Source organism: Periplaneta americana, chromosome 14 (genome assembly GCF_040183065.1).
Source record: "Periplaneta americana isolate PAMFEO1 chromosome 14, P.americana_PAMFEO1_priV1, whole genome shotgun sequence".
Taxonomy (NCBI): Eukaryota; Metazoa; Arthropoda; class Insecta; order Blattodea; family Blattidae; genus Periplaneta; species Periplaneta americana.
This window is the reverse complement of record NC_091130.1, coordinates 63,470,282-63,497,262: the sequence shown is the minus strand read 5'-3', so window position 1 is coordinate 63,497,262 and position 26,981 is coordinate 63,470,282. Positions and strand designations below refer to the sequence as shown.

The 26,981-nt window shown below is 34.2% G+C and overlaps 1 protein-coding gene across 2 annotated transcripts in view; it reads right to left on the bottom strand.

Moving 5' to 3' along the window:
- Positions 1 to 24,703, bottom strand: part of crc (bZIP transcription factor crc) — a 68,699-nt gene extending 43,996 nt beyond the window's left edge. Inside the window, exons 1-3 of one of the 2 annotated variants that reach the window (XM_069845428.1) lie at positions 24,305 to 24,462; positions 12,965 to 13,348; positions 8,021 to 8,038 (exon numbers count right to left, since the gene is read on the bottom strand). In XM_069845428.1, the coding sequence (XP_069701529.1) occupies positions 8,021 to 8,038; positions 12,965 to 13,196 (250 nt within the window). In that variant the 5' untranslated portion in view covers positions 13,197 to 13,348; positions 24,305 to 24,462. Of the gene's footprint in view, positions 1 to 8,020; positions 8,039 to 12,964; positions 13,349 to 24,304 lie in introns of both variants that reach the window. The other variant, XM_069845429.1, reaches the window with a different exon arrangement.
- Positions 24,704 to 26,981: the final 2,278 nt, after the last annotated feature.

Sequence of the window (26,981 nt, the reverse complement as noted above, 5' to 3'; positions counted from 1 at the left end):
TATGTGAATACTGTATCTTTTAATAAAATATGTTAATCTGGTGGTCAACATAGGTCACAGATCCTCCTTTTTCTATGGAAAGTTAAAGATATTTAAAAAATTCCACTACTCACAATAACAAGTAATAGCAGATGAGAGAGTCACTTTCTGAGAGTACTGCTTATAGTTGAATGGAAACAAAACTTGTACATGGCTGTAAACTATTAAAACAGAAAAACATTACCGGTACAAGAGTACTGAAAAATAATAGCAGTATTGTAATTATATTTCCTACACAAATTTATTTAGTGCTAGTTATATAATGAAAATTGGACAAACTATGTGATAAATGCAGATAACTTTGACAGAAGTTTTCTTTAACTCTGTAATATTTGTTTTAAAGCACTGGCATTAATGTAAGAATAAAATGTCAATGAATATATAGCCTTTGTTTTTAATTACAACTTTAATCGTATTTTGTATCACTTACAAGGAAATTTTCTGATGGAGGCAGATAAAAAAAGTTAAATTTTTTCTTCCACCATGTTAATAATGTCAAAAGAAGTGCTTATACAAATTTTGGCCACTCGACCACAATTACAAGGCCGTCCAGAAAGTAATTTTCCCTGGGGCCATTTACAAAAAAAAAAAAAAAAAAAAAAAAAGCACAATTGCATGGAAAGATTTATTGAAACAGATACAGCAATTGTTGCGCTATTTGTCAAGATATCCCTCACTGGAATTGAGATGGGATCAATTTTTGTATCCTGTGCAGTAGAGGTCAGCCGCCTGAAATCAGAACAAGTGTCTGACAGCTATCTGCACCTTTCTGTCGATCCCATTATATGACAAATGTCTCAATTCCGGCGGGGAATACATTGAAAAATAGCTCAACAATTGCTGTATCTATTCCAATAAATTTTTCCAATGAAATTGTTTTTTCTTTTTTCTTAACGGCCCTAGCGAACTTATTCCTTTACAGACCTCGTAATTGTGGTCAGGTGGCTGAAAATTTATATGAGCACTTCTTTTGACATTATTAACACGGTGGGAAAAAAAAATTTAACTTTTTTATCTGCCCCCATTAGAATGTTTGGTTGTTAGTTAACGATCATTTTGTTATTTTTAGGAACATACCGGTAATTCAATAGTTTTGAACCCTAATATAGGCCATAAAATTAAATAGTTCTCCCTAAAATTTCTATATCTAATTAAGAATTTCGAAACAATTTTTAAGTTATCGTTCACTACGATAAATTATAAAAAATCATTTTCATGGAAGAGTCAAATAAAGGCTGGCCATAAAGCTTTGCCTACCATAAATAACCTTGAAATAAAGCACTTACCAATAGATGATTGTGAAATAGTAGAAGGTAATTCCATTCCACAGAATCTAGCACCGAGTAACTTAATATTTTCTATTTTTTACTAAATCCTCCATAGTTCACTTGTACACATACACTTCATGAAAGCAAAGCAAACAGAACAGTAATGTATCAATTCAACAGCACGAGAATAGCAGTGAGTTGGAAACAAAACTGACGATCGGTGTTTTAATTCTGTACTGGCTTTTGTAACACTCTGGAATAGTATATCATGTGACCAAGATGAACACATTATGAAAGATAAATTATTACCACACACATTTGGATTCTGTCTTGAAAGTAATTCAGAAAAAAATATATACTTCACCACATGGTTATCTTATTGAGCAAGTCTTTAATAGTGCCACAAGTTCACCAAATATCTTGATACAGTAAGAGTGTCTCACCAGTCGAGGCACCAACTGGCATTACAGTTTGGCGTTCTAGTCTAAATTGCTTACCCTCGACCCATATCCATTAACACGTGTTAAATGAATTTCTTTCTTTCTTAATTAGTTTATTTAATGCCCTTGTATTAAGAATAATTCGGCATTGAATGATATGCTAATGTTCGTACATTGGTCAGTAGTTAATAAAATGGTACCATAAACATTTTGAGAAATGAGGAAACCATGAAAGTATAAGGATGTTTCTATTTGACTATGTTTACTCAAACACACATCAAACAGTGATAATGATTTGATACTTCATCATCAGCCACTGTGACTCATAGGTCAGTGTTTCGGACATTGATTTTGTTAAATTTTCTTGAGGTCAATGTACATACACTAAAAAACAATATCCTTCTGAAAATCCTGTCGAATGAGTCTTAATTTTCGATATATCGGCGTTCGAATTTCTTTATAGTCCTTACAAGACTGTAGTAACAAGATGCTGTTAAGAATTGTTTTGTAGCATGGTGATTAAGGTACTGAACTAATATTCATGGAGTTTATAGTAAGTTTGAGACTCTCACCATGTTTTTTATTTTACTTTCAACTATTTTTTATTATCATTTTCGCGGTATTTTTTATTGTTTATATATTTTTGTCAGTTCTTTTATTCATATATTTATTTTACCATTTCAATACCAAGGAAAGTTCATACCTTACAAGTGCACACACTTCGACAGTATCATTAAAATACAAGTTTATCCTAATTGAAATTCTGGCCTGGTAACTCAATTGGTAGAGCAACTGGTACGGACTGAAAAGTTCTAGGTTCAATCCCGGCTGAGTAGTGACGAAATTTTCTAGTTTTTAAAACTTTCAGAGTGGTCCCAAGGTTCACTCAGCCTCTTCTGGAAAAGAGTAACAAGTCTTTCCCAGGGATAAAAGAAAGCCAGAACATGGTATCTACAACATCACCTCATTCCACTACCAAGGTCATAAAAACATGGAGTTCTACCTCTAGGCCCCCCAAGCACTTTCATGACATATATAGGGGTTACATTTACCTTTAACTTAGAATATAAGAAGAAGAAAAGTGTACTAAATTGTGCAGAAAGCTTTTTTTAATACAGGCCTGAATGAAAATAATGCAAGTTTTCTTATTATAGAGAATAAAGGAATAACATTGGAGTATATTTTCATGCTGTCCGTAATATCTTCTTTATCATCTTTTTCATCACTACCGGGTACTGGTTTCTAAATGCGTATCACTCGTCGAAGCTTTATCTACAGTGTGTCCTTCACTTACAGCCATTACTCTTCTTAAGTGTTCCTATGTTTATCACGAAACTACAGTAGCAGTCCTTAGCATTTCTCCATTATTTATTGTACAGAACATGTTGGAATAAGTTGTTAAAAAAATAGTTCTGGAATTGGACTTGTAATTCAAAGAAAAGGTCTGAATACAAAATAATAAGGCCCATAACAGGCTAAAACATGTAACCAGGTACGGTAGAATTTAACACGAGAAAGACATATAATACATATTCCGGAGTGATATAGTGTTAAAAGTTATGTAATCAAGATGTATATGTAAAATAATAAAATAAAAAAATAAATAAAAACATACTGGTAACAGGTACTCCATCAACTTCACAATAAATTTACTAGTCCGGCATCTTATCCACTAGATATGTTACTGAACCAATGTAACTTTATAGCTTACAGGTATGAGGGAGCTCGAAAACTAATACTGTATCTTGAAAATTAAAGCCCTTTCGACAAGATTTTCGGATCATTGGTTTTTTCCGTTGTGTAAATTAACCTCATTAAAATTCAACAAAATCAATATCTGACTGTGGACTCTCTTTCCTTTTCAAGCCTTCAGAACCATTCTGACTTAAGGAATATGGACGCAATTTCAGCCCTCTCGGATTTTAATAATTAATATCTATTTCTTTTGTGAAAAGTTTTTCTTCCCATCGTAGAATGTATCAGAATCAATCTCGTTTCCATTGTTTTCTTTATTTATTCACGTTGCTTATGAATGACGATCAGGTGTGTCATCAATCTATCTATATACATACGCAATGTAACCCTCAAACTGTCATTTCGCTGATATCTATTTCCCATTTATCACAGACATGATGTCCAATGTTTGCATTCACAGGATCAATCTTTAAACTAACTGTTCTGTCACAAAACATATCACAATAACTTTGCAGAAAGACAATTAAAGATGGATACAACACATATTTATAAAACTCGTCATGTCTGATTCATGTTTTATTGAAATCATGAAATATTGATTTAATTGGATAAAATATCCGAAGTTTGTACTATGTTCTTCAGAGTTTTCATCAATGAAATCTGAGGTCTGTTGCATAGAAGATACTAGTTGCAATTGACAATTTATCATTTATGGATGACAAACGACAAGTCTTAGTAATTTGTGTTGCATAACACAATTCTACTAATTTGTCATGACTAGCATATTTTATAAGTGAAATTCAGCCATACTGACAAATTCTATTTTAAAATATTGTGGAAAAAAAGTAGTGTCATAATACTAAAATCAGTTACAGTATAAGTATTATTTAATTTTTCATTTATTTAATTAAGAAAGAAGAAAGACAATCGTAGTCTATGATGCACACAAAATATTCAACATTTTTGTTTCATTGTTGTAAAAATGTTGCAAAACGATCTTAGTGTCATGCTTCTCGAGAAAGTAAGAGAAGAAAACGACATATTATTTAGTCAATTTTCTTTCAATTTGACTAAGTGAATTCAAAATAAATGGAAACAACTCCACTTAATTATATGCTCAGTCAATTGGTCTGATACTACTGGTATGTCCACACCTGTGGAGTAACAGCGCGTCTGGCCGCGAAACCAGGTGACCCAGGTTCGAATCCTGGTCAGGGCAAGTTACCTGGTTGAGGTTTTTTCCGGAGTTTTCCCTCAACCCAATTTGAGGAAATGCTAGGGAACTTTCGGTGCTGGACCTCGGACTCATTTCACCGGCATTATCACCTTCATCTCATTCAGACGCTAAATAACCTAAGATGTTGATACAGAGTCGTAAAATAACCTATTAAAAAAAATAAAAAACTACGGGTATCAATTGGAAATAAACACGAGCGACAATTTTGCCGAACATTAGGAAGAGAGCTATGGTAGGCCTATATATTTATATATTATCTTTCACATGAATATTATTACCAATTTTTTTTGTTTTTTAAAATACAGTGTTTCATATCTATTAAAATAGCCTTCTCTTGGTTAGGGACCTATAGGTAAAATCGTGTTGCAGGACGTAAATAAGGTTTTGGAGTACCAAGGAATGTCTCAAATTTAATTCTTGGCATGCGAAATTATTCTTGGCCTAAATGTTCTTCTCCGCTTACATACGAAATTCTTCTTCACTATTATTGCTTGAAGATGGTAACATTTTTAAGAAAATTTACCAAGAACAAAAGGCTTGGTACAAAATGTGGTCGCAATTCTATTTTACAAATGGCACATTTTTATGCAAAAAATTTGTTGGTAAAACAAATAAAACTGTTAGTAATTAATAATTACTAGTGCTTGTGACTTGTCATGACAAATTTACCAATACAGATTTATGCAATGGAAATGACTAGCTTTTATTTATTTACTAATTTGTTGCTAGTAAAATAGTAATTTTAACTTTATGCAACAGACCACTGGTGGCTGTAACTAGTGGGAACAATATGTACACAGGAACACATACCTGTTATTGCTTACTCTGTCCCCACTGCCGCTCAAATAATATAATGCATTCAGTATGTTCACAGCCTTTGCCTTTGGACAGTGCGACTTTGAACCAACCTGTCCAATCTTATCTAACAGAGGTCCGCATTCATTATTACCATGGTACAATTTGTTACCATAAGATAAGACTAGAACCATTACATGCCTGGACATAAGGACTTGTTTTCTTTCACTTACTTTTATTCATAACAATGATACCTTTTATGTGATAAAAATGTGACTGTAAGTGAAAGGCAAATTTGGAAAACTGGAGTCAAACCATGAAATTAATTTCTCTCTTTGTGTTCAACATCCCAAAACATACTCGTATCATTTATTTGCACTCACGCAAAAGATATGACCAAAAATTTAAGTGTAATTGAACTTGACCACTCTACCTACCAAAGTATGTGGGTGGTTTAACTTTGATCTGGACTTATTTTTTCATTAAATTAAAATAACATTTAGTTATAACATTTCTAAATAGGCTTAGTAGGAGATATTATACAGAACTGTTATTATCATATGTCCCAGAAAAGAGCAGCCGGCCAGCAACACCCTGTGTGGTTGCTGCCACGTGCTAACCGTTTCTAACATGCAATCGAGCTCCAGTAGCCATATGACATTCAGTGTGCTTAGAAGTTGTGTAACGAAACTCTCGATTCTTCAAGTGTACAAAGTTAATGTGTAAATTTTAGTGATTATTGTGTATTTAGGTAATGCGTAACAATAAATTCTCACTGTGTGAACGTGTGTATATGTACAATACGTACATAAAAGGCAGAAGGTCGTGTGCGAATTTCGAATAAAGTTTCCAAACAGACCTGTGCCTTCTGCCAAAACAATTAGACGACTCACTAAGATTTAAAGAAACAGGCTTAGTGAAGAATCTAAAATCAAGCAGAATCTTATGCGGAACAATTGTCAGTTTATTTCCAACCAGATTCCGCCGCTCATACAGCTGCAGTGTCAATGAGGGAATTGAAGGGTATTTTCAGTACAAGACTAATCAGTAACAATTTGTGGCCTCCATGAAGCCCATATATAACAGCCTGTGACTTTTATTTATGGGGAACTCTATAAGGCAGGATTTATATGAAAAATCCTCATTCTATAGATCAGTGGTTGCCAGCACTCGCTGAAATGTACAAAGGGTAAGCGGAGCCGTCCCATGTGCCCGGTGCACTGTGTTCTCTGTGGATAAGAGACACTAGCCCCAGGATGCTTTGCGCTAATGACCGCTGCTATAGATGAACTAAAAGATTATATATGAGAAGAAATTCAAGCTATCAAAGATGTGGAACTTCAGAGTGTTGTTCATTCATTTATCAGATGATGTCAGTTGTGTGTAGCGACAAACGAGGGCCATTTTCAGCAATGACTGTGTTAATAGTAAGTCCAAATTATTGAACATTTATTGTTAGTACTGTTATATATTGGAGAAGTGCCGGAAAAATGATTATGCGCTATGCAGAAACCACGCAGGGGGTGGCTGGCCAGTCTTTTCTGGGATGTATGATAATAGCTCTGTAGAAGCTTTTATTTTTTCATTATGTGTCTTTTGGTTTAGTGAACAATTAGGAGGAGAAAACGAACATGGAAAATATTCATGTATTGAATCGCTGTTACACAACAAATTATCAAGTTTCTCAGTGTGGAAGGAACAAGTAGCATAGCTCCAGGTAAATAGTTTGTCTTGTTTGGTAGTCTTTGAATGGTGCAAATCACTTAAAAATGGGCGCACTTCTAACATACCCCACGCTGCATGTCCTATAACTTCTTTCAAGGAACTAAGGGCTCATCACTTTCAAGAATTTACTCAGGAAAACAAACAGATGATGTAACTGTCTGGGAAAGGACCAAGAAAGTAAATATCAGCACTGTTATTGCTGAGGAAATTACAATAGGCTTATGCACCAATAAGTTAATCTTTGTTCCAAACACCTCCAGCACTACAACCAACAGTTCCTGTATAGAATTACGACAACTGCTGAGAATTGGTCCACCATTATTTGAGTGCGCATGGCAAATATGTACACTAGTGATGCAAAAAAATGCATTAGTTAGAATCAGCTTCTAAGGTAATTCTGCTTGTGAGTCACATGTAGAGATATTTTTATTATGTAGCCAATCCTTCCCCATGTTTCTGCCCCCTCATGATCCTAGAAGTGAACATCACACCAGCACCACTGAGGTCACAGCCACTCAGCTAGACTTAAACCTGAGTTTTTAATTGGCAATTTTGTTACTGTCACATTTTGTGTGCGCTGGACAAAGTTTGTTTGTGTTAAGTTTTTCAATAATAATTATTAAAATGCTAACACTGGCTATCACTTTAAGCTCTATGCCATCAGCAAAGTTAATTTCTCAACAGTTTGTCTTTCTTTATGATACTTTTCCCCCAACAGCGAGACTGAAGAGAACAATTTAATTTAATAGAGAAATAAATAGAACAAATTTTCATGTGAAGGCACAACCCAACAAAGGTTCAAGAACATAAGAAATTCTTACCTTGAGGTACTGAGACATCTAAAAGAAAGAAAGAAAAAAATTTCTGAGTAACAACATGCCTGAATCTTATATGCACGTGAATATTAAAACTTATATCACTATTAATAATTCTGATGAGTGCGATAAGAGTGAACTACGATTTTTCTTCAAGTTTACTTGGTGCATCACAGACTATTAATCAGTGTGTTGTAAAAAAAAATATATACTGAAGACGAGAGTATTTAAAACACATATTGTGAGTAGGCCCTAGCGGTAACCAGTAACCCATTCGTGCTAGATCAGTGGTGATCAACTCAGCTGCTCTTACAAAGTACTAGTAGCGCTCACATGCACTCACGAGCAAAAAAGAGCAACATTAACATTGCAAGCATTGGGACGATCTGCTCTCGCATACTATTTGTGTGTAGCAAAGAGTACTCTTGCACGAGTTGATCACCACTGTGTTAGGTTTAGGTTTGCTTGACGGACAACAGTGAATTCCATTATGACCAAGCCAAGAATTTAGTTTACACTCTCCCAATGCATAACAATCACAATTATTGTGATCTGCAGACTTAATGTCTTATCTATCGACTCATATACAGTTTTTATTTTGAGGAAATGTTGATTCAATGTTGTATTATTTCCAGCAATGCAAGGTGATTCAAAGTCACAATAAAATATTTTATTAGAATAAAGATGACATCTGTGTAAAGACTTAGACGGGAATGAGTTGTCAACTAGACTTCAGTTTCTAATAAAAGGATATTAAAGTTGATCCTCCAGAAGATATGCACACTTACACTATAACCTTCATTTCTCAGCTTTCTTTATGCTGTTAACAAAGCAGTGTTGCCTACTGTCGTGACTTAATGTAAGAAAAGTGTATCCAGAGACAGTAGATGTTTTGAAAGGCAAGATTAACTATGCAGTATGGAATTATTTGCCAGTTATTTAATTACTGTGTATTAGGTTATTTAGTGTCAAATGAATTGGTAATAGCAAGATATTTGGAGAATGAGGTCGAGGATTCACCATGTGATTACCTGACATATACCTTACAATTGAAGGGCTCTCTGCAAAAAGGAGGTAGCTCCACTTTTACAAAGTTGTGAATCTACGAAATATCTGATATTAAACAATTTTTATCTCGAAAAAGAAATAAAAATTAGCAAAATTGTGTTAAACTTTTTTGTTTGAAATATCTCAAAGAATAACCCCCGAAATTAATAACACTACTTACGGTTCATCTTGTATATAGCTCCAGAAGCTGCCTCCTTTTTGCAACGAAATGATTGGGAGTCAGTTCCAATTCCACTGTAACTTACTACCAAATGTTCGAATCACACCATTCTTACACTAAAAGACTGGGCATATTTTTTAACAAACAAAACATTAATTTGACGAAAAACTGGAGCAACCCCCCCCCTTTTTGCAGGGAGGCCTTCAATTGAAAAAACCTCGGGGGGGGGGGGGGTAGAAGAACCCAACCAAGAAATCAGCCCAAGTGAGTACTGAATCCACATCACATCACAGCACAGCTACAGATCAGCAAACATGTGTGTTTACTACCTGAGCTATGCCAGTGGCCTACAGTCTTTTTTTCTAACTTGCTCAATATTGCTTATTTCACAAGTGCTGAATTAGTAAACATGACCACCGAGTCAACTGAGCTCACCACACAGTGGGGATATGTTATTATTGAAGGCTTTGTTAGTGAAACACCAATGAACTAGGGCGATGCCTAATAGTATAGAAATCCTTTCTATGTTAATATCAACGTAAAAAATTAATTTATTATATTGCATTTTTTTACGTTTTTAACTAATAGGTCATTTTTATATATTTTTTTCGGCACTGTTTGGTCATTTTCAACATTTTGAAAAACTTTTTAAATCACTTGAAATGCATTTTACTTTCTTCTTTACAGATAGGCCTGTTAAATATTTTTCTAAGCAAATAGATCAGTAGTAATTACCTACTGAATAAGTGAATAACAGTGAAGTTTGAGTTTTATAGTTTAGAACAAACTCTAAAGTCCTTCCCTCATTCCATTGAAGGCTTCACCTCACACAACGGCACTAAAATAAAATGCTAGAAAACAGCTTACTTTAAGTGAGGGTTTTGACCACTACTGTTCTTTTGTTGGTAAGAGGGTGTCTTTAGAATTTGTTTGGAAGGGGAGAAACTTTCACCCTTTTCTGGACAATAGGACGTTATGTCCCAAATATGGTTCGGAAGGGATGTACTGTAGTAGACAGTATTTTTAACACAAAGATTACAAGAATGCACGCTGCGCCCACAATTTGTTTTGTCATTCACACTCCCTCATCTGGAAGGTCTGGTAACGAAAGTGAAGAGCAAAAACAGGTGGGGACGGAAAATGAAGGCACTGATATGAACCATCCCTGATTGAAACACATTGTAAACCCTTATTAATATCTAGTTTTCCCTTAAAACCATCATTTTGTTGCTTGCCCTTTTCTTTTATCTTAGTCAAATTCCAGGAAGTTACCTCCTCTCTTCGAGATTTGCAGGCAGTCACTAAAACTAGGTGACTAATTTTTAAGAAGTTGTGGTGCGAGTACTTTGAATAATATTTAGATGTCATTTTCTTTTAATTACATGTCATTTTTTTATTACTTTAAGGACATTTTATTGATATTTTAAGGAGATTTTTTGGTCATCAACATCCGTCCCCTAATAATCACTATAGATCGTGTATCAGAAAGATGTTACACTGACCAGAAGTAGGTTCATTGTATCAAAGCGATGATGTTTGCTTAATATATGGGTGCCATATGAGCACATGAGATATTCACAAATGCACTTCTAAATAGAGATTGGGCTTGTTTCTAATTGCTGCATACTTATGAGTAGAGCCCAGATGTTTGGCAAAATGCCTTTTTTACTGGGTTGAAGTAAATCATTATTTGCATAGATATAAATGTGATTTGGAGTAAATCAAAGTGATAGGTCCAATTTTTATTTTGCCTTTTTAAGGTTTTTCTGACTAATAAATGCTTTTTTTGTCATTTTAAAGCAATATTTCTTATTTATTTGCAAGTTTCCAATTAATTGTAATGTAATATGTATGAAACTTAAATATTTGAAACAATGACTAACTTTATTAACAATAGCAAATGAAAGTAATTTATTTAAGTGCTTAATCTGCTAATAATCGTGCTTTAATATTATTGGTGTAATATGAATAATGATCGACAATCCACAGTTACAAATATAATATTGTCATGTTTTCACGATACCAACAATCTTTATACTTTTCAATATTAAGCTCGTTCTCATAGAAATTGTCACGTAGCATTTCCAATTGTTTGCTTTCATATTTCAAATCTTACTGTTACAATTTTGTACTACACGTGTTTATCATTGTAGGAGAAAAAAATTTGAGTGAGAAACAGTCTGTTATTGTCAGGTGACAGAAGGTATAAGATCGGTTAGCTAGAATGCCTAAATTCACTAAAACATTGAAAAGTAAACTTCATCCTTAAGTTAGTGAATTTGGTGCCCTTGTGTTTTCAACGATGGAACAGTTTTGTTATGTAAGGTTTGTGAAAGACAGTTAATCACGAAAAAAAAGTATTTTAATAAGTCAACATGTGTCACCTACGAAGTAAATATGTGAGTTAAGTTGATGTAGCCTAATTTAAATTTATTGCTAAAATATATTATGCCTTTTTCAAAAATTGTTGTGCCTTCTTTTTACGTTTTTATTGCCTTTTTTGCCTGCCCATTTGAACTATTATAAATGCCTAAACATCCGGGCTCTACTTATGAGTAATGTGAAAGGTAAAGGCAACTCAATACAATTAATTTCGTAACTATTAACGACAATAAAACTCTCATACTTCAAAAGAAGTATGTACTGTGAGCAGCACCGTGCACAAAGCCCAAGTTGAATACGTACTTTGCTTTGGCAATGCTTGGCAAACTTTACATACGTATGTTGGCAAGCAGAGTTGTCAGAGGTGTCAAAGGAACAACAACACTAAACAAAACTTTGCTGGCCTCTACCACTCATATGACACATTTCTGGTCATAAATATGTTAGCAAATATCATTACTTAGGACCACTGAGCCCTCTCCCAGTCTCTGTAGCATCATGTCTGATACACGAGGTATAGCACTACTTCGTAAGAGCAGAAAGTCATTGAACTGACAAAATTAGTGCAAGTGTTGCATAACTTCCATGGGAAATCTAAGCTTCTGTGAGTAACTGGGACTTCAACAACCACTTATTCCCATCTCGAAATGTCTGTGTCAACTAGCACTACCTACTGTATATTCTAATGAAATAATGCTATTCTGAATCACCATTCATATAGGCCTATCACATTTCTGATATTCAGTCTCCTCTGGTTCCTATATCTGCAAATGTATCAGGTCTTTTTTGTATCTACTTTTTCGATCATGATCATCTTAAAAGCCGTTAAAGATCATATTTTAAATCAAACATCAAATTAATAGAAAGTTTTCTCGCTCTTTTTTCATACGGTATAAATATTCATTTCTTTCTGTAAAATCTTGTACAGTAGTGGCAGAAAAACTGGACCGACAGAATAATCAAAGTCCCCAAAATGAGCCACTGCACATGCCACACCCGCATTCACAAGATAGCAAGTAATTTATTGAAATTGTTATAGTTTCGACTGCTGACGTAGCCCATTTCGAAAGCCATTAGGAAATAAGCTGGTAAAATCCATGTTCTGAGAATAATAAGTTAATTAAGTAGTAAAATGTCGCTGCAATCGAAAAGTATTGGGAATAAATTTGAATAAGGAACAAAAAGAAGTTTTCTTCCCAGGCAGGATTAGAACCACGAAAGTTTTAGTTACCAGTCTATCGTGCTCTGGAGTGAACAAGGCTCTGAAATCAGCTACAAGGGTCAGTCCGGTTTTTTTGCCACAATTGTACATAACAGAATTAAATTAATTACCAGCTTACCTTCTTTAATCCATTCATCTAGATCTTGGAGCAATTTTGAAGCTACTTCAGCTCGAGATGGTTCAGCTGGTTTCTCCTGTTTGTGCGTTGTTTTTTGTGTCTTTTCATGTTGTTGCACCTTCTCATCTTCAAACAGCCTCCATGTGTCTGCCACTTCATAATCAAGGTCGGGGAAGCCCACTGGAGAGACGGGCTCCTCCTTCCACGGCCAACTGCTCAGTATATCGGCCATTGCTGTTATTCAGGTTACTATCTTGCCCAAATGAAAATGTAAATGCTGTGACTTCTGCCTCAAAGGTGGTGTCACGTATGTTGTTCGACTCAAATGATTGGTCTTCTGTCGACAATGCGACGAAAGGTATAGGTATAAACGCCATATTGGCCCTGCAACAAAGTCGTAACAACAATTAACCAAAACACAATTTATAAAGAACAAGTACCCGAAATTACTAAGCAGACGTTTTCACAAATGAATAAATTTGGTCTATAACAAAAATAAAAATAAATTCATAAGTCTAAAACAACTTTCCTTCTTCCTTGTAAGGAGATATACATAAATTTAAACCTTCAAAGTTAGTGACAAAATCTGTAACGTGTTTGCTGATGCTGGATTTGTACCAATTGTAGTTTTCACTATGTATTAGTTTAGAAAATATTCACAGTATCACAGAATAAGTAGTAGGTAATTCAGATGTCAATTTGCAAATATAACAAAATGGAAATATTTTATGAATTTTATAGAATGGTAATTTTTGCACTGAATCATTGGATTAACTTCTCAGCTCTAGCTGCCACAGCAATCTAGTAGCTAGAGCACTGGACTTATTATCCTGTGGGCCAACACCGTGTATTGACTGTTGTTCTTCAAAATATTCAGGCTTAGTTGTTTCATACATATTCAGAAAAATTCTTATTAATACTGTGCTGTTATTGTCCAAAAATGCTCATGCTGTAAATGAACTGACTGCAATCGCTTCAACAGATTGTAGATGAGTATTGACGAAAGTCTAGTATGCAGGATAAACACTCAAGTAAAGACTTCATTAATAAAAAGAAGAAGGGTACGCAGTAACTGATACAGGGTCTCCCACACCATCAAGATGCAAACACATGGTGTCGTTTTTTCACCAAGACGAATATAACCAAATCTAAAATAATATTGACAATATGCAAGTAGGCAATTTGAAACTGTACTGCTGTATGAGCAAAACTGAAATAAACAATTAAATGGATTTATTATTTTCTCGTCAGTGATTTATCATGTCATATACAAGGTAACTTACAATTCCTTTATTTTACATAATTAACTGTTCGTATTAACCTTTTCATCGCTCTTGATTGTGACATCATCAGATACATTTGTTGTTTTACAACTGAATCAGTCGGAGCTAAAAGGAACTAAGTCACTTTTCACAACTTTTCAGGAGAAGCAAAAAACATTCCATTATATTAATATTTTTATGTTACAGAAGACCAAAGAACTTTTAAAAGTCTGACTTAGTTCCTTCTTCCACCGTTCGATGTGCATGACATCCATTGTTCAAATTGTTGCCATAACCCAAAAACTGCATATTTTGACTTAGTTCCTTTTAGCTCTGACCGATTCAATTACAATATGTTAACCTCTGCATACCATTTGGAATATCGATGTCAATAGAGTTAAAAAGTTAAAAGAACAAAATTTAATATATATTACAAGCCTTCACTTATTTATTACCCTATTAAAAATATTTTATGATTAAAATACAAATATTGATGTATTAAAATACATGAAGACTTGTTTACAATTCATATACATACTATGGCTTGTTTGCTATCATATAAAAATCTGCTGTGTATTATGTTGTTGCATGTGATCATAGTGTTATAGTATTATTAAATGTATGTTATGTATGTTAACTCTCATGTGTTAGTATATAATGTGAATGTTAATAGTTGTGAGTCGACATTGATGTGCTTGCTGAATATGAGAATTATTATGTATTTAGTAATGTAAATAACTCCTCGTATGAATATATATTGTTTTATTTTTTCTTCTTTATTTATATTACTAAATACATAATAATTCTCATATTCAGCAAGCACATCAACGTCGACTCACAACTATTAACATTCACATTATATGCTAACATATGAGAGCTAATAATACTATAACACTATGATCACATGCAACAACATAATATACAGCAGATTTTTATATGATATCAAACAAGCCATAGTATGTATATGAATTGTAAACAAGTCTTCATGTATTTTAATAGGGTCTATATCAATATTTTCATTTTAATCATAAACTATTTTTAATAGGATAATAAATAAGTGAAGCCTTGTATATATATTACATCTTGTACTTTTAACTATTAAGTTTTTAACTCTATTGACATTGATATTCAAATGGTATGCAGAAAAAGAGGTTAACATATTGTAATTGTAAAACAACAAAATGTATCTGATGATTTAGCAAATAAGAGCAATGAAAACGTTAATACGAACAGTTAATTATGTAATATGAAGGAATTGTACTTTGTATATGGCATGTTAAGTCACTGACGGAAAAATAATAAATCCATTTAATTGAATTTCAGAGACTTTATCTGAAAATTTCTCCAAAATGAATTTAAATAAACAAGTTTTCATTATTTTCCCACAAAACGCAAACTTATCTTTCGAGTCTGTCTAAATTTTAAGATCACACATTCAACAAAATCACAACTAACAATATTAAATAAACTGCATACAGATTTGTACTGCAATGAGTAAAGAAAGTATTGAAGTTATAATAAGGAATAATAAGCAAAGGGAGAAAAATTCCAGGTGTGTTGCTATGACACCTAAAAATTTTTTGTGACATCTGAATTTTTTTATCGAGTTCAAAATTTTTTAAGTGTTAGATTTCTTTTATGTTGCTATGACTAATACATAATGTTAACAAAAGCGGTCATAGGAAATTTGAGTGTGGGATGTTGTTTTATTAATTAGATATAATATTGTTTAATATATTTCAGTTTTTAGCTGAAATGGTTCCCATTGCATGTGTGGGTGAAACATGATGGATTCTGAAAAAAAAAAAAAAAAAGGGGGGGGGCTAACAGTGAAAATTTTGGAGAATTGTCTGTTCCTGATAATAAGTCAAACTAATTTAGATACAATCTAAAAACATGGACAGGAAATTATCAGTGTTAATCATAAAAGTTTGGCAAAAAAATATGTTCATACACATGTCATCACAATGAAAGATAGCGTTTGATTGTGATAAGTAGATTTTTCATTATCATATTTTGTCAAATCAAACAATTATTGAGCATCCAATAGTTCCTTATTAATTTTTTTGCACAATAAACTTTATCTTGGTCACAAATTATATATTATCTGTTTCTTGATATGACTTGATAACAACCAAAATAAAAGTGATAGTATGTGATACACCATTTCTCTTACCAACACACAGATGGATAAATAATAATAATAATAATAATAATAATAATAATAATAATAATAATAATATTACTGCTCATACCCCTACTTCTGTCATTGAAATCTTCTTTAGATTGCTGATTTTTTATTTTCTAACTCTAGAGTTTGATAATTTTACACTGATAATCAGAGTATTGAGTAATTATAAATTTCGTAATTCCGCACTGGAAAAATATTGATTATTTTTCACTCCACGTTTAATATGTGGGATGTTAATATCACCTAGTTTTTCCTCATAACTATCACCAGGTTTCTCACATATACAGTATATCAGATCATATTAACTTGTCATAGTCCTGTGTGAATCTGAAACTAACTTTGGTTAGCAGAATGTCTAGACTGTATCTTCCTTTTTTGTGTACGATAAGAGGTTAACTATTGTTTCTCTCAGGATCATAGTTTTATTACATGTTTTATGTAGTAACTCTGTAAAACCCGAGTCACACGGGGATAGTTTACAGGAGTCAAATGCTTGAAGCCTCTAAACTTGATTCTGTATTTGTGATCACACGGAGACACTAAACTTGAAACCATGCTTGAAAAAAAAAGCGCGCTGAATGTTGTATTCGTAGTGGTGTTTGAATTCTTTTATTCTGCTATAGTTAATAAAAATCAATAGTGAACTGGCATTTTTAGTTTGGTGAAACTGAAGGTGCCACCAGCACATATTCAAGCATGTGTGCCGCTAATTGGCGCCTTGTTATTGTATGAATTACAAAATATTCTTGAAAAAAAAGGAAAAGAGAACATGGGTTAAGAAATTGATTCGTACAAGAATTACGCACGGTGCAACTAATACCTTGTTGAAAGAATTAGCTGAAGAAGATCCTGCAGAATACAGGAAACATCTCAGAATGAGTCCTGTTTTAAGGGTTTTTAACTTTTTTTGAACCACTTCTACGTCTATGTTTTCGAAACCTTGTTCCATGAGTTCACTGGCTAGTTTCTGGAATAATAATTCCCGCTTGTTTTTATTGAGGTATTCTTTGTCATGTATATTCCATACAAGTTCATACTTCTCATACACTTCCAAAAACTTTATGATATCGTTGGAATTCCAGTTAGGGGCGCTCATTATTAATAATTATTAATTTACTTCGACAATAAGCCTAAAACTACAAACTTTCTACTTGCCAAGTTGCTACAAGTTCGCATTCATACGCGGAAAGTGGTGGAGTCAAGTTGGTCACGTGACGGGAAAGTGGACACAAAAGTTGACGAGTCGTCAACTCAAATTCTGCTTGACCGCCAAGTCACAACTTGACTGTCTCGACCATATTACACGGGGAAAGTTAAAGGAAAGTCGACTTACTCCAAGCACTTGACTCCTGTAAACTATCCCCGTGTGAATTAGCCTTAACATGCAATACTTAGCTTGGATTTATTTCTGACCCAAAAGAAACAACAAAGTTTTTAATTTTCTAGAATAAAAATGTGACTAGAAATAATTATCACACAAACCATATTATTACAATAAAAGTATCTAACAAGGAAATTGTCAATGAAGTCAAGTCGAAATTCCTCTCAAACTCCGCACACTGATCTCCACGTCAGATAGACAAGTACAAAAAAATTAAATGCTCACAATAATTGCAAGGTTGCGAAATTAAAGCCTGAATAAAATAATATCAAAAAAATTGAGTAGCCGAAAGCACGCACACACAGGGTAGAAGTGATATAACTGTGCAGATTAAAGCGAGCATTAGAATATATTGAAAAAAAAAAACTTATGCACGTCGTAATTAAGCGTATGGTTAATTAGTAATTAGGCTTCAAGTCTGCGTAGTTTGGCAACAGCGCATCGCCAGCTCACCTACGAAAACACGTGCACTCGGTCTGAACAGCTGCGTTTCGTACCTTCACAGCTGTAGGGTTGTCAGATGTCTTAATGACGGGAAATAACGATATGCGTTAGTCTTTTTATTTAATTTGCAAGAAAACCGTCCATTTAATTTAAAAACTGCAAAGAAATAAATCATTTCTTATCAGTTTAATTTGTGGTTGTTGTTGTTCAGTCAACTGTCCGAAGACAGGTCTGAACCTCACAAGTGATACCAAGAAGGCACCACTTATGAGGCAACTAGGCCAGGAGATAATGGGGTAGGATGGCCAGTTCCTTCCTCCCTCCATTGGTATACATCGCCAACTATATATTACACTAGTCAGACTTCAGATGCATACAAACAATTGTTCTTCCTCTGACATATATATCGGCAAGCGAGATGTACTGCCTGATAATAGAGTAGCCTACATATCAGCTAGAACCTCAATCAGAGGATATTTCTCAAATGATAAGAGTAAAATCGGAATCGTACGGATAGTTATCGAGTTAAGCAGTGTTAACATTTAGGGGAAGATTTTTTTTTCTGAGAAAAGTATTCAGTTGGGAATAATAAGGTATTAGAATTTGTTGTTTTATTCTATTAAAGGAATAAGATGTTAAAATCTGCAGTTATATTGCTTCCACCATCAGGGTGCGAATTAAGATTTCTGATGGGGAGAGGGGATAGAATCCTAGATAGAGAATACCATACATAAAATAATTATTATTATCCTCATTCGATACGACTCAACACTTGAATTGCTTGTCTTGCATCTTGATCATAATAATAATTATATCCATGAGCAGGCTTTAAGATAAGATGTGTAATTCCCAAGTTATTGACTGTTGTCAGCTTGCCAGTGAAGATATTACTTCAATATTATCTTCTTTGCATACTTTATACTTTAAGTTATCCCTGGCAGGGATATGAATTTGAGAGGGGGGATAACTTTCCAATAGGGGGGAAAACCCCCATCCCTGCCGTTAATTCGCACCCTGTCCGCCATACTTATAAAACCGCGCACGCAGTTACCTCTCTACTCCCACCTCCCCGCTCGCTCATCAGCTGACGAAGCACATTGAATGCACGGGCCATATGCCACGGACCACGTGAGTGTTCTACGCAACTTCTGTATCCAAGTACGCACCTTAGTTTCTTCATGCAAAATTCCAAGGAAGTTTTCACACCTTCATTAACAGTTTCTTTATGAAAACAGCTTTGGATATGTTATAATTACATGTTAGTTTTCGTGGAGAGAAACATAAATCGTATTATATGGATGTTGCTCGTTTAAATTTGATGTTATTTAAAATGGTGCGTTCTTAAACGCCTCAAAACTGAAAGACATACATAGGCCTAGTCACTGTTGCTGAGGCGTCGTATACACGCACCAATGTTAATCAAGGCACATTTTTATTCTTTTTATCCTAAGTACACGAAAAATAGGTCCGAGGTTAGTGTATAACCCGGTCACTTTACTCTCCAAAAATAATCGTTCCTACTTCACATAGTTTTCTACTTTATGCATACCTATTGGACCTACTTATATCGGTATAGCAAGATAAAAAAAACCGTTATAGATTTCCATACTGTTAAACTTACTCCGATTCTATAGTTAACAGTGCAGGCAAAGAAACAGGTAAAGTAATGTCAACCCCACGACAGGCCAGACAAACAGGTGGCGAAAGGTTAAACCGTTAAAGGCTCCCTACCTTTACAGCAGGAGGAGTAGTATTCTACTCCTCTTGCTTTACAGTCAGCATAATGGCAGTAGGGATGTCAGTTCTTACGTGCCCGCCACCTTTACCTGCAAGTAATTGCCTCTGGTCTACTCATTTCTGTTAGAGACTGAATAAACTCCAGACTTCATCGGGAATCGAACTCGCGACGTGGCAGCGTTAGGCCTTAGCTTCGACGGTACCGCGTCCCCCATAAAAGAAACAGGTAGACTTAATGCTTATATGCAGTAGAATTTTGTTTTGTTGCCCAGAGGGACCTGAAAAATTGCGTTGTTGTAAATGTGTTCATTGTAATCCAGATGTACCGTTTAGGCCTACACTAGGCATTATGCTATCAATAAATGGAGGTGAGGAATGATACAATTTTGAGCGACATTGTTCAGGCTTTCGTAATTATTGCTATAGTATCGATCCAGAAAGTTTAAATGCACTATCAATTTTGGTTCTATTTTACCAAATCACTTGCTTTTTCTTCCAATTTCTATTCCTCTTATCACGTTAATTTCTCCCCCGCCTTCCCCCTCGGATACAAGTCTTTGTACGGTACTGCTGTAGCTTAACGGTGCAAATTATAGTATGTCAGTGCGGACTATTACGTATGAAAGTTGGAGGTGTGAACAGGGAACTTAGGCTACCTGGATGCGCGTAGATATCACTTCTCAAGGTCAAGTGTGTGTTGAAATCTTACAACAGTTTGGTTCTTGGAAAATTACATACGAAATAGATGCTGTACGTCGTATTAAGCATCGCAGAAAAGCATGTATTGTACGTTCATAGGAATTAGTTGGTTCCACAGAAATTAAGCGTTGCGGATATTAGGGCGTATTCGCAATCAAGATTCTTTTTCCAGTTCGCACCTAATATCCGCAACTATTAGGGACGAACTCACTATCGAGATCCTTTGTCGATTTCGCCCCTAATATCAGCAGAGCCTCATATGACACTATAGACTAGGTGCCGTATAAATCGATAAAATTTAACTACACACACATACAATCTTACACCCATACACTCTCTCACACACACGGCTTTCTTTTATGGACATGTTTACTGAAAAAAAATTAGGCTGGGGAATAGGAATGCATACAGATCTGAGATTATTGTATGTAGGTCTATGCATATGCTGTTAACAAGGAAATATTTGTTCCTCCAACTTCATTTTTATAATGATGAATGTGATGGTTGTCTTTTTTTTTAAGGTAAGAACTATATCAGAATTTACACAGAAGCATAATTCATAATTAGTAACCAAGTCATTTGATCTTAGTGACTATCCTTTTATAATCTAATGCTGAAAACATGTAAAATATATTACAATATGTGAAAAATGATGGAATGACTAGTATAACAGTATTAATTGGTATTTGTCATAACATAAGACTGAAATTTAACCAATTCCATAGTTTAGGCCTACATATTGTCAAAATCAGTATTTCATCAATTTAGCTATTAGGCACTCTTCTAATACGTGATATTCCTTCGACAACATTGTCCAGAATAGGCCTATATTAGTCCCATGCATTTATAGGTGCATATTAATTCTCTTTCGTTAATGTTTTTTTTTTCACCCTCCGACAACAATGAATGCAATAGGCTATGTGGTGGTGGTGGTGGTGGTGGTAATAATAATAATAATAATAATAATAATAATAATAATAACTTTTATTAAATATTTTCCAGTATTCCCTTTAAATATATACAGTAGGTCTAGATCTATAACTTAGTTCCTCTGTTTTTGTTTAGTTCTGTATTAATTTATCTAATATTTAAATATTAAAATTAAGTTTAGAAATATAACTTTGTAGAAATGACTGCGATGTCTTATCTATGCACTCAAATTCCTACAGCACTCTTAGTTATGAGGACAGAACATTTCCACACTGTTTTCATTCCACTCAACGTTAAGGGTGAAAGGGGAGTTAAATTTTTAATTAAAGATAAATTTATAATGGAGCAAAGCTACTTAAAATCACGATCATTTTAAAGTTTACCATCATTTTCGTCATTACTCAAATTTTTTAACCACTTTCATATTCCAAAAAAATTAAGGTTGTTATTCTGTCTCATTATTGCACCTCCTGGTAGAACAATTTGCTATTAAATGTTGAATTCAGATATTTTCCTCCAGGATGCAAACAAATTGTAGGGGCCAAGCAGATGAGGGAAAGTGATTATGGATAATACCTCATGTAAAATAGGCCTACCCATAGTCTATCATATCTATCAACTAGGAATGTAGCGCTATACTAAAAAATAACAGCACTTTCATTAATTTTTTTGTCTGCATACAAGGTACAAAAAATCTAATGCAAATGGGCTCTACGATCTATCGAGTCTCGATATCATTTAGTTGGTAAGTCTCTTTGCAGGCCATTTTTTGCTAGTAGGATATCAAAATATTGGTATGATATATTCGGTTAAAATGTAAGCACATAACTACGTAAAATTGCAATTGGAAATGGTAAAAGAAATAATAAAAATTAAAATAGTGCGAGTAAAGAAAGGGAATCACTATTTTCATTTATCTTTGACGTGCCACATTCAAGAATTGGTTTTACGTACAAATATGCTTGTAAGTATATGACACACTATAAAGCTGAATTTAAATATTTTATGCACACTAGTAAGCACCGCTTGAAAGATACATTTTTCATGGAAATGGGGAAAATTGAAAATTCCCTTTCGGATAATTCCTTGAATTCAATCCTTACACCCCATAAGTAGCCCAATTGTAAAATACCGTATTATAAAAATTGCAGAAAAATGCAAAATGTGTTAATGACTTTGGAGCTGATAAGAGTTCAAGTACGTGATAGTTTGAACTCAGTTATGGGTTTATTAGTATACACTTAATACACAAGCAGAAAATGTGACTCTTATCTAATCATTTATTAAATATGACGGCAATGATCTGTACCTTAGACAGCCAGTAGGTCTACAGAATGGGAGCATCAGTAAACTATGTCCTGCCAAAGAAAGTATAAAACGTTCTACTAATTTACTAAATAGACCCTATATTTTCCAAAATCAATAGCCTATCTGATTAATCCCTTTTTACTGGGTTCGAATTTGTTCTTTCTAATCAGTTCTAGTACATCCAAAAATGGATGTAGGCCTACAGTTCTCGACGTAAATAAAAGAAGCACACACGTTAACAAGCATGCAAAAACTTAGCAGCCCTCTAATATCGTTCTAATACACGATTTTAAGATTTAATTTCAAAAGTGACTTGACTTAAAAATATGAGTCCTGTACTTCCAAAGCCCAAGATCACATTTCTATTTGGGTCACTTTGGAATTGAGTTTTTCAACTAGGCCTACTATAAAATACAATTTAATCACCTACAGTAGGCCTATATGAAATGTAAGGCTAGTCCTCAACTCCCCGTAAAGAATTAAAAGTATTTATGCTGAACTGCTGTTCTATACAATGAAAACAAGTGATTCACAAATAGGTAAATAGGTCTAATTACTACCCAACTTCATCAGACCATGGTAGGCCTAATGTTACAAAAACTGTGGGGAAAAATGCGTTATTAATTTGCAAAACATATAAGTGTGCTGAGCACCGAGAAAAGTGTCACTAACTTGTAAAATTAGATACCCTAGTGTTATCACGCTAGCCTATATTACTTAGGCCTAATTATTTGCACTAAAATGTGATTTTGCCGTAGGTCTAAAATGGAAAAGAAGGAATGTATTAAAACTAAGCCACTGCTTGCTACATAATTTTAGGCTACTATAGCCCTGCGTAGTTAAATTTATTAATATAAAATTAAATTATTTTATTTCTGAATTAAAATTAAGGTGCAAAATGAATCCTGGTTGCACGCATTATGACTTAATCTATAGCATGCAGCAAAAATTGAAATATGATGAGGGCGGAGGAGGGTCAGTCCCACATCAAAGTAACACCAACACGAATTTGGAATCTAGTTTAAACACAGTTTTGCTTAACACTTATCAAATATGAAACATAAGCAAGTATGCATATTACAGTTCATGCAAGTTAAATCCTTCCAGTTGACGATAAGAATTAAATAGCACAATATGGCGGTTATCGCGCTGGCAGTCCATAAAATTAAATTTCTGGAACATCATACATACTATAAACATATATAAAATGTTTATACATTTAAATAAAATATCAGCCTTGCTATGCATGACAGTTACCCTTAAAATATTATTTCTAGACGGTGATTAATTGCAAAGTATGAACAAGAACGAACACAACTAATGAAACCATTAATATAAGTAGGCTATACGCCTAGCGAATAATGAAATAATATGGTATTTGTACTTACTCCATGATATATATCGTTGTGATGGCACACTTGCGTGTGCAGCTGGTTCAAGCTACTAGAACCCCATTTTCAGCCCGATTTTAGCCGAAGAGAAATAGTATCGCACGTCTTCTTTCTTTGTGTCATGGAGATAGAATGAAGCATTGATACATCACACCAGGCTACGAGAATTGCGTCACGCTTCCTCGAATCATTCCTCCGCGAACTGAATTCATTAACAAAAATTTTTTACTAAATGATCATTAATGTCATCTAGGAACTACAGAATCTTTGTATGAATTCTGTACACCATATTTATTGAGGTTGATAATTTTTACCTACCCAGTTTTATTTATAATACATTATTTTCGAAGGAACTATTTTACTTCTCAAAATGGCGGCTGTCCGTAGTTTCGATTGCATCAGATTTAGCAACTGACGTCACGAGCTTACGACGAAAGATAATTGCTTGAACTAAATGTTATTAATATGTTATTAATAACTGAATTAATTTACGATTCCGTATTAAGAGCTCAACATGTTTCCTAATTTTCATATAGGTCTTTGAATTGCTGGATAATATTGTGCAGTATAAATTCTCAGAAATTACATAACGCGCGTGCGCCAATTGTCAAACATTATTGGTTATTGACCTAACAATGGCGAAGAAAATAATGAACTTAAAATATTAAAATATTATTATCTATGTTTTAAAGGCGAAACAACATGTGAAACACGATTCCCTACTGCCCTACTCTCTCATTGCAGGAAATGACCTTGACCACATTGTGGTGGAAGGAAAGATGCTTTCTGCCCCTCGTTATGAAGGTGTTAAACTAGAAGAAACTTTTCTCCCAATCACACAATAACAACAACGGGTATATTTCTTTCTTTCTTTCATAAAAGGAAAGCTACATTGTTGTAGCGCAGTAGCGGGTAGTCCCAGTAAAGAGCAATTTCTCTTTCATCTTTCCTAAAACTGATATTAGTCTGTATGATACAACTTCCCTGTAGTTGTTAACGAGTTAGATAACCCTTAAATATGGGGCCCTTACATTAATTTTCAATACGCAACTGGCAAGAAAGCAAGAATTTATGTTAGGAACTTAACTTTATGACTGCTGATGTTAGAGAATTTTCATTAAAAGAGATCTGTTTAAATGTAGTTTCACCTTTGAAAGCATAAAATATTTAATATCAGGATATACATATCCTTTAGAAGACTGCTAGATGGGGCCGAAACCGGTCTACACAGGCCTAATTCGTGACGGATGATGATGATGATATACATACATAGTGATCTGCCAAATGACAGGTCTTTCACTGCAATCCCAGCATTCTTCAATCTTTCCTATTTTCTGCCTTCCTCTCAGACTCCGCATACGATCCGTATATCGTAATATCATCTATTATCTGATATTATCTTCTTCTACCCCGAATTCTTCTCCCGTTCACCATTCCTTCCAGCGCATTCTTCAGTAGGCAGTTTTTCTCAGCCAGTGAGTGACCCAGCCAATTCCTTTTTCTCTTTCTGATCACTTGATCAGTTTCAGAATCATTCTTTCTTTACCCACTCTTTCCAACACAACTTCATTCTTTATTCTGTCTGTCCATTGCACACGCTCCATTCTTCTCCATACCCACATTTCAAATGCTTCTAGTCGCTTATCTTCACTTCGTGGCAATATTTCTGCTCCACAGGCCTACAATACCACACTCCACACAAAGCACTTTACTAGTATCTTAGTTATTTTTCCAGAGGACCACAGAATATGCTTCTTTTTTAATTGAAAACTTCCTTTGCCATTGCTATCCTCCTTTTGACTTCCTGACAGCAGCTCATGTTACTGCTTAGTATTCGCGCGTTTAACTTCTTTATTTTTCTTTCGACAACCATGGTCTTCGTTTTGTTTGCATTTATCTTCATACCATACTGCTTACAGCTGTCAGTAGCTCCATTAGCTTATCCCTTAGTCTTCTGCTAACAACGCCATATCAGCAAATTTTATGCACTTTATTCTTCTTCCTCCTATGTTTTAAAACAGTTCTTCAGTAAATCCTTTAAGTAGGTGTTGAATAGGATAGGTGATAAAGGGCATCTTTGTCGTACTCCTCTCCCTATTTCATTTACTTCAGAAATTTCTTGTGCTATCCTGACTCTAACTCGTTTCATATAAATGGGATATAATTAACGAACTAACAGTAGATAAAATTTTATTAGGCTAATTTGGTTGGTGAAAGAGGAGGAAGAAAAATACAAAGATAAATAAATGAGACAGATGGAAAAAAATAAGAAAAAAATGAATGGAAAAGAGTGTGATTGGGAGGAAAATTAAATGAAGGTAAAATACAGGAAGGGAAAATGTAAGTTAAAAAAAAAAAGCAGGAAAGCGGAATAGAATACTCTGCTGTGCACTTTGTATCGCTAAAAATTACCGAATATTTAATTGTGTATCTTAGTTCTAAAGAACGTGCATTTTTCTGTATTTTTTTATTAGGCCTATGCCAGGGATTAGGCGGTATCGGCGTGGCCTCCCATAATCAAGCTTAAAACATGTAGGCCTACATAATTCCCATTTTGTTTCCTCTCATGGCATTACGGCCAATAGCTTTCCATTGTTCTCATTTTGCTTTAAATTCATTATTGAACTGCTAGGTCTACATGCCATTCTGAGACACACTGAATTTTTTACGTGTC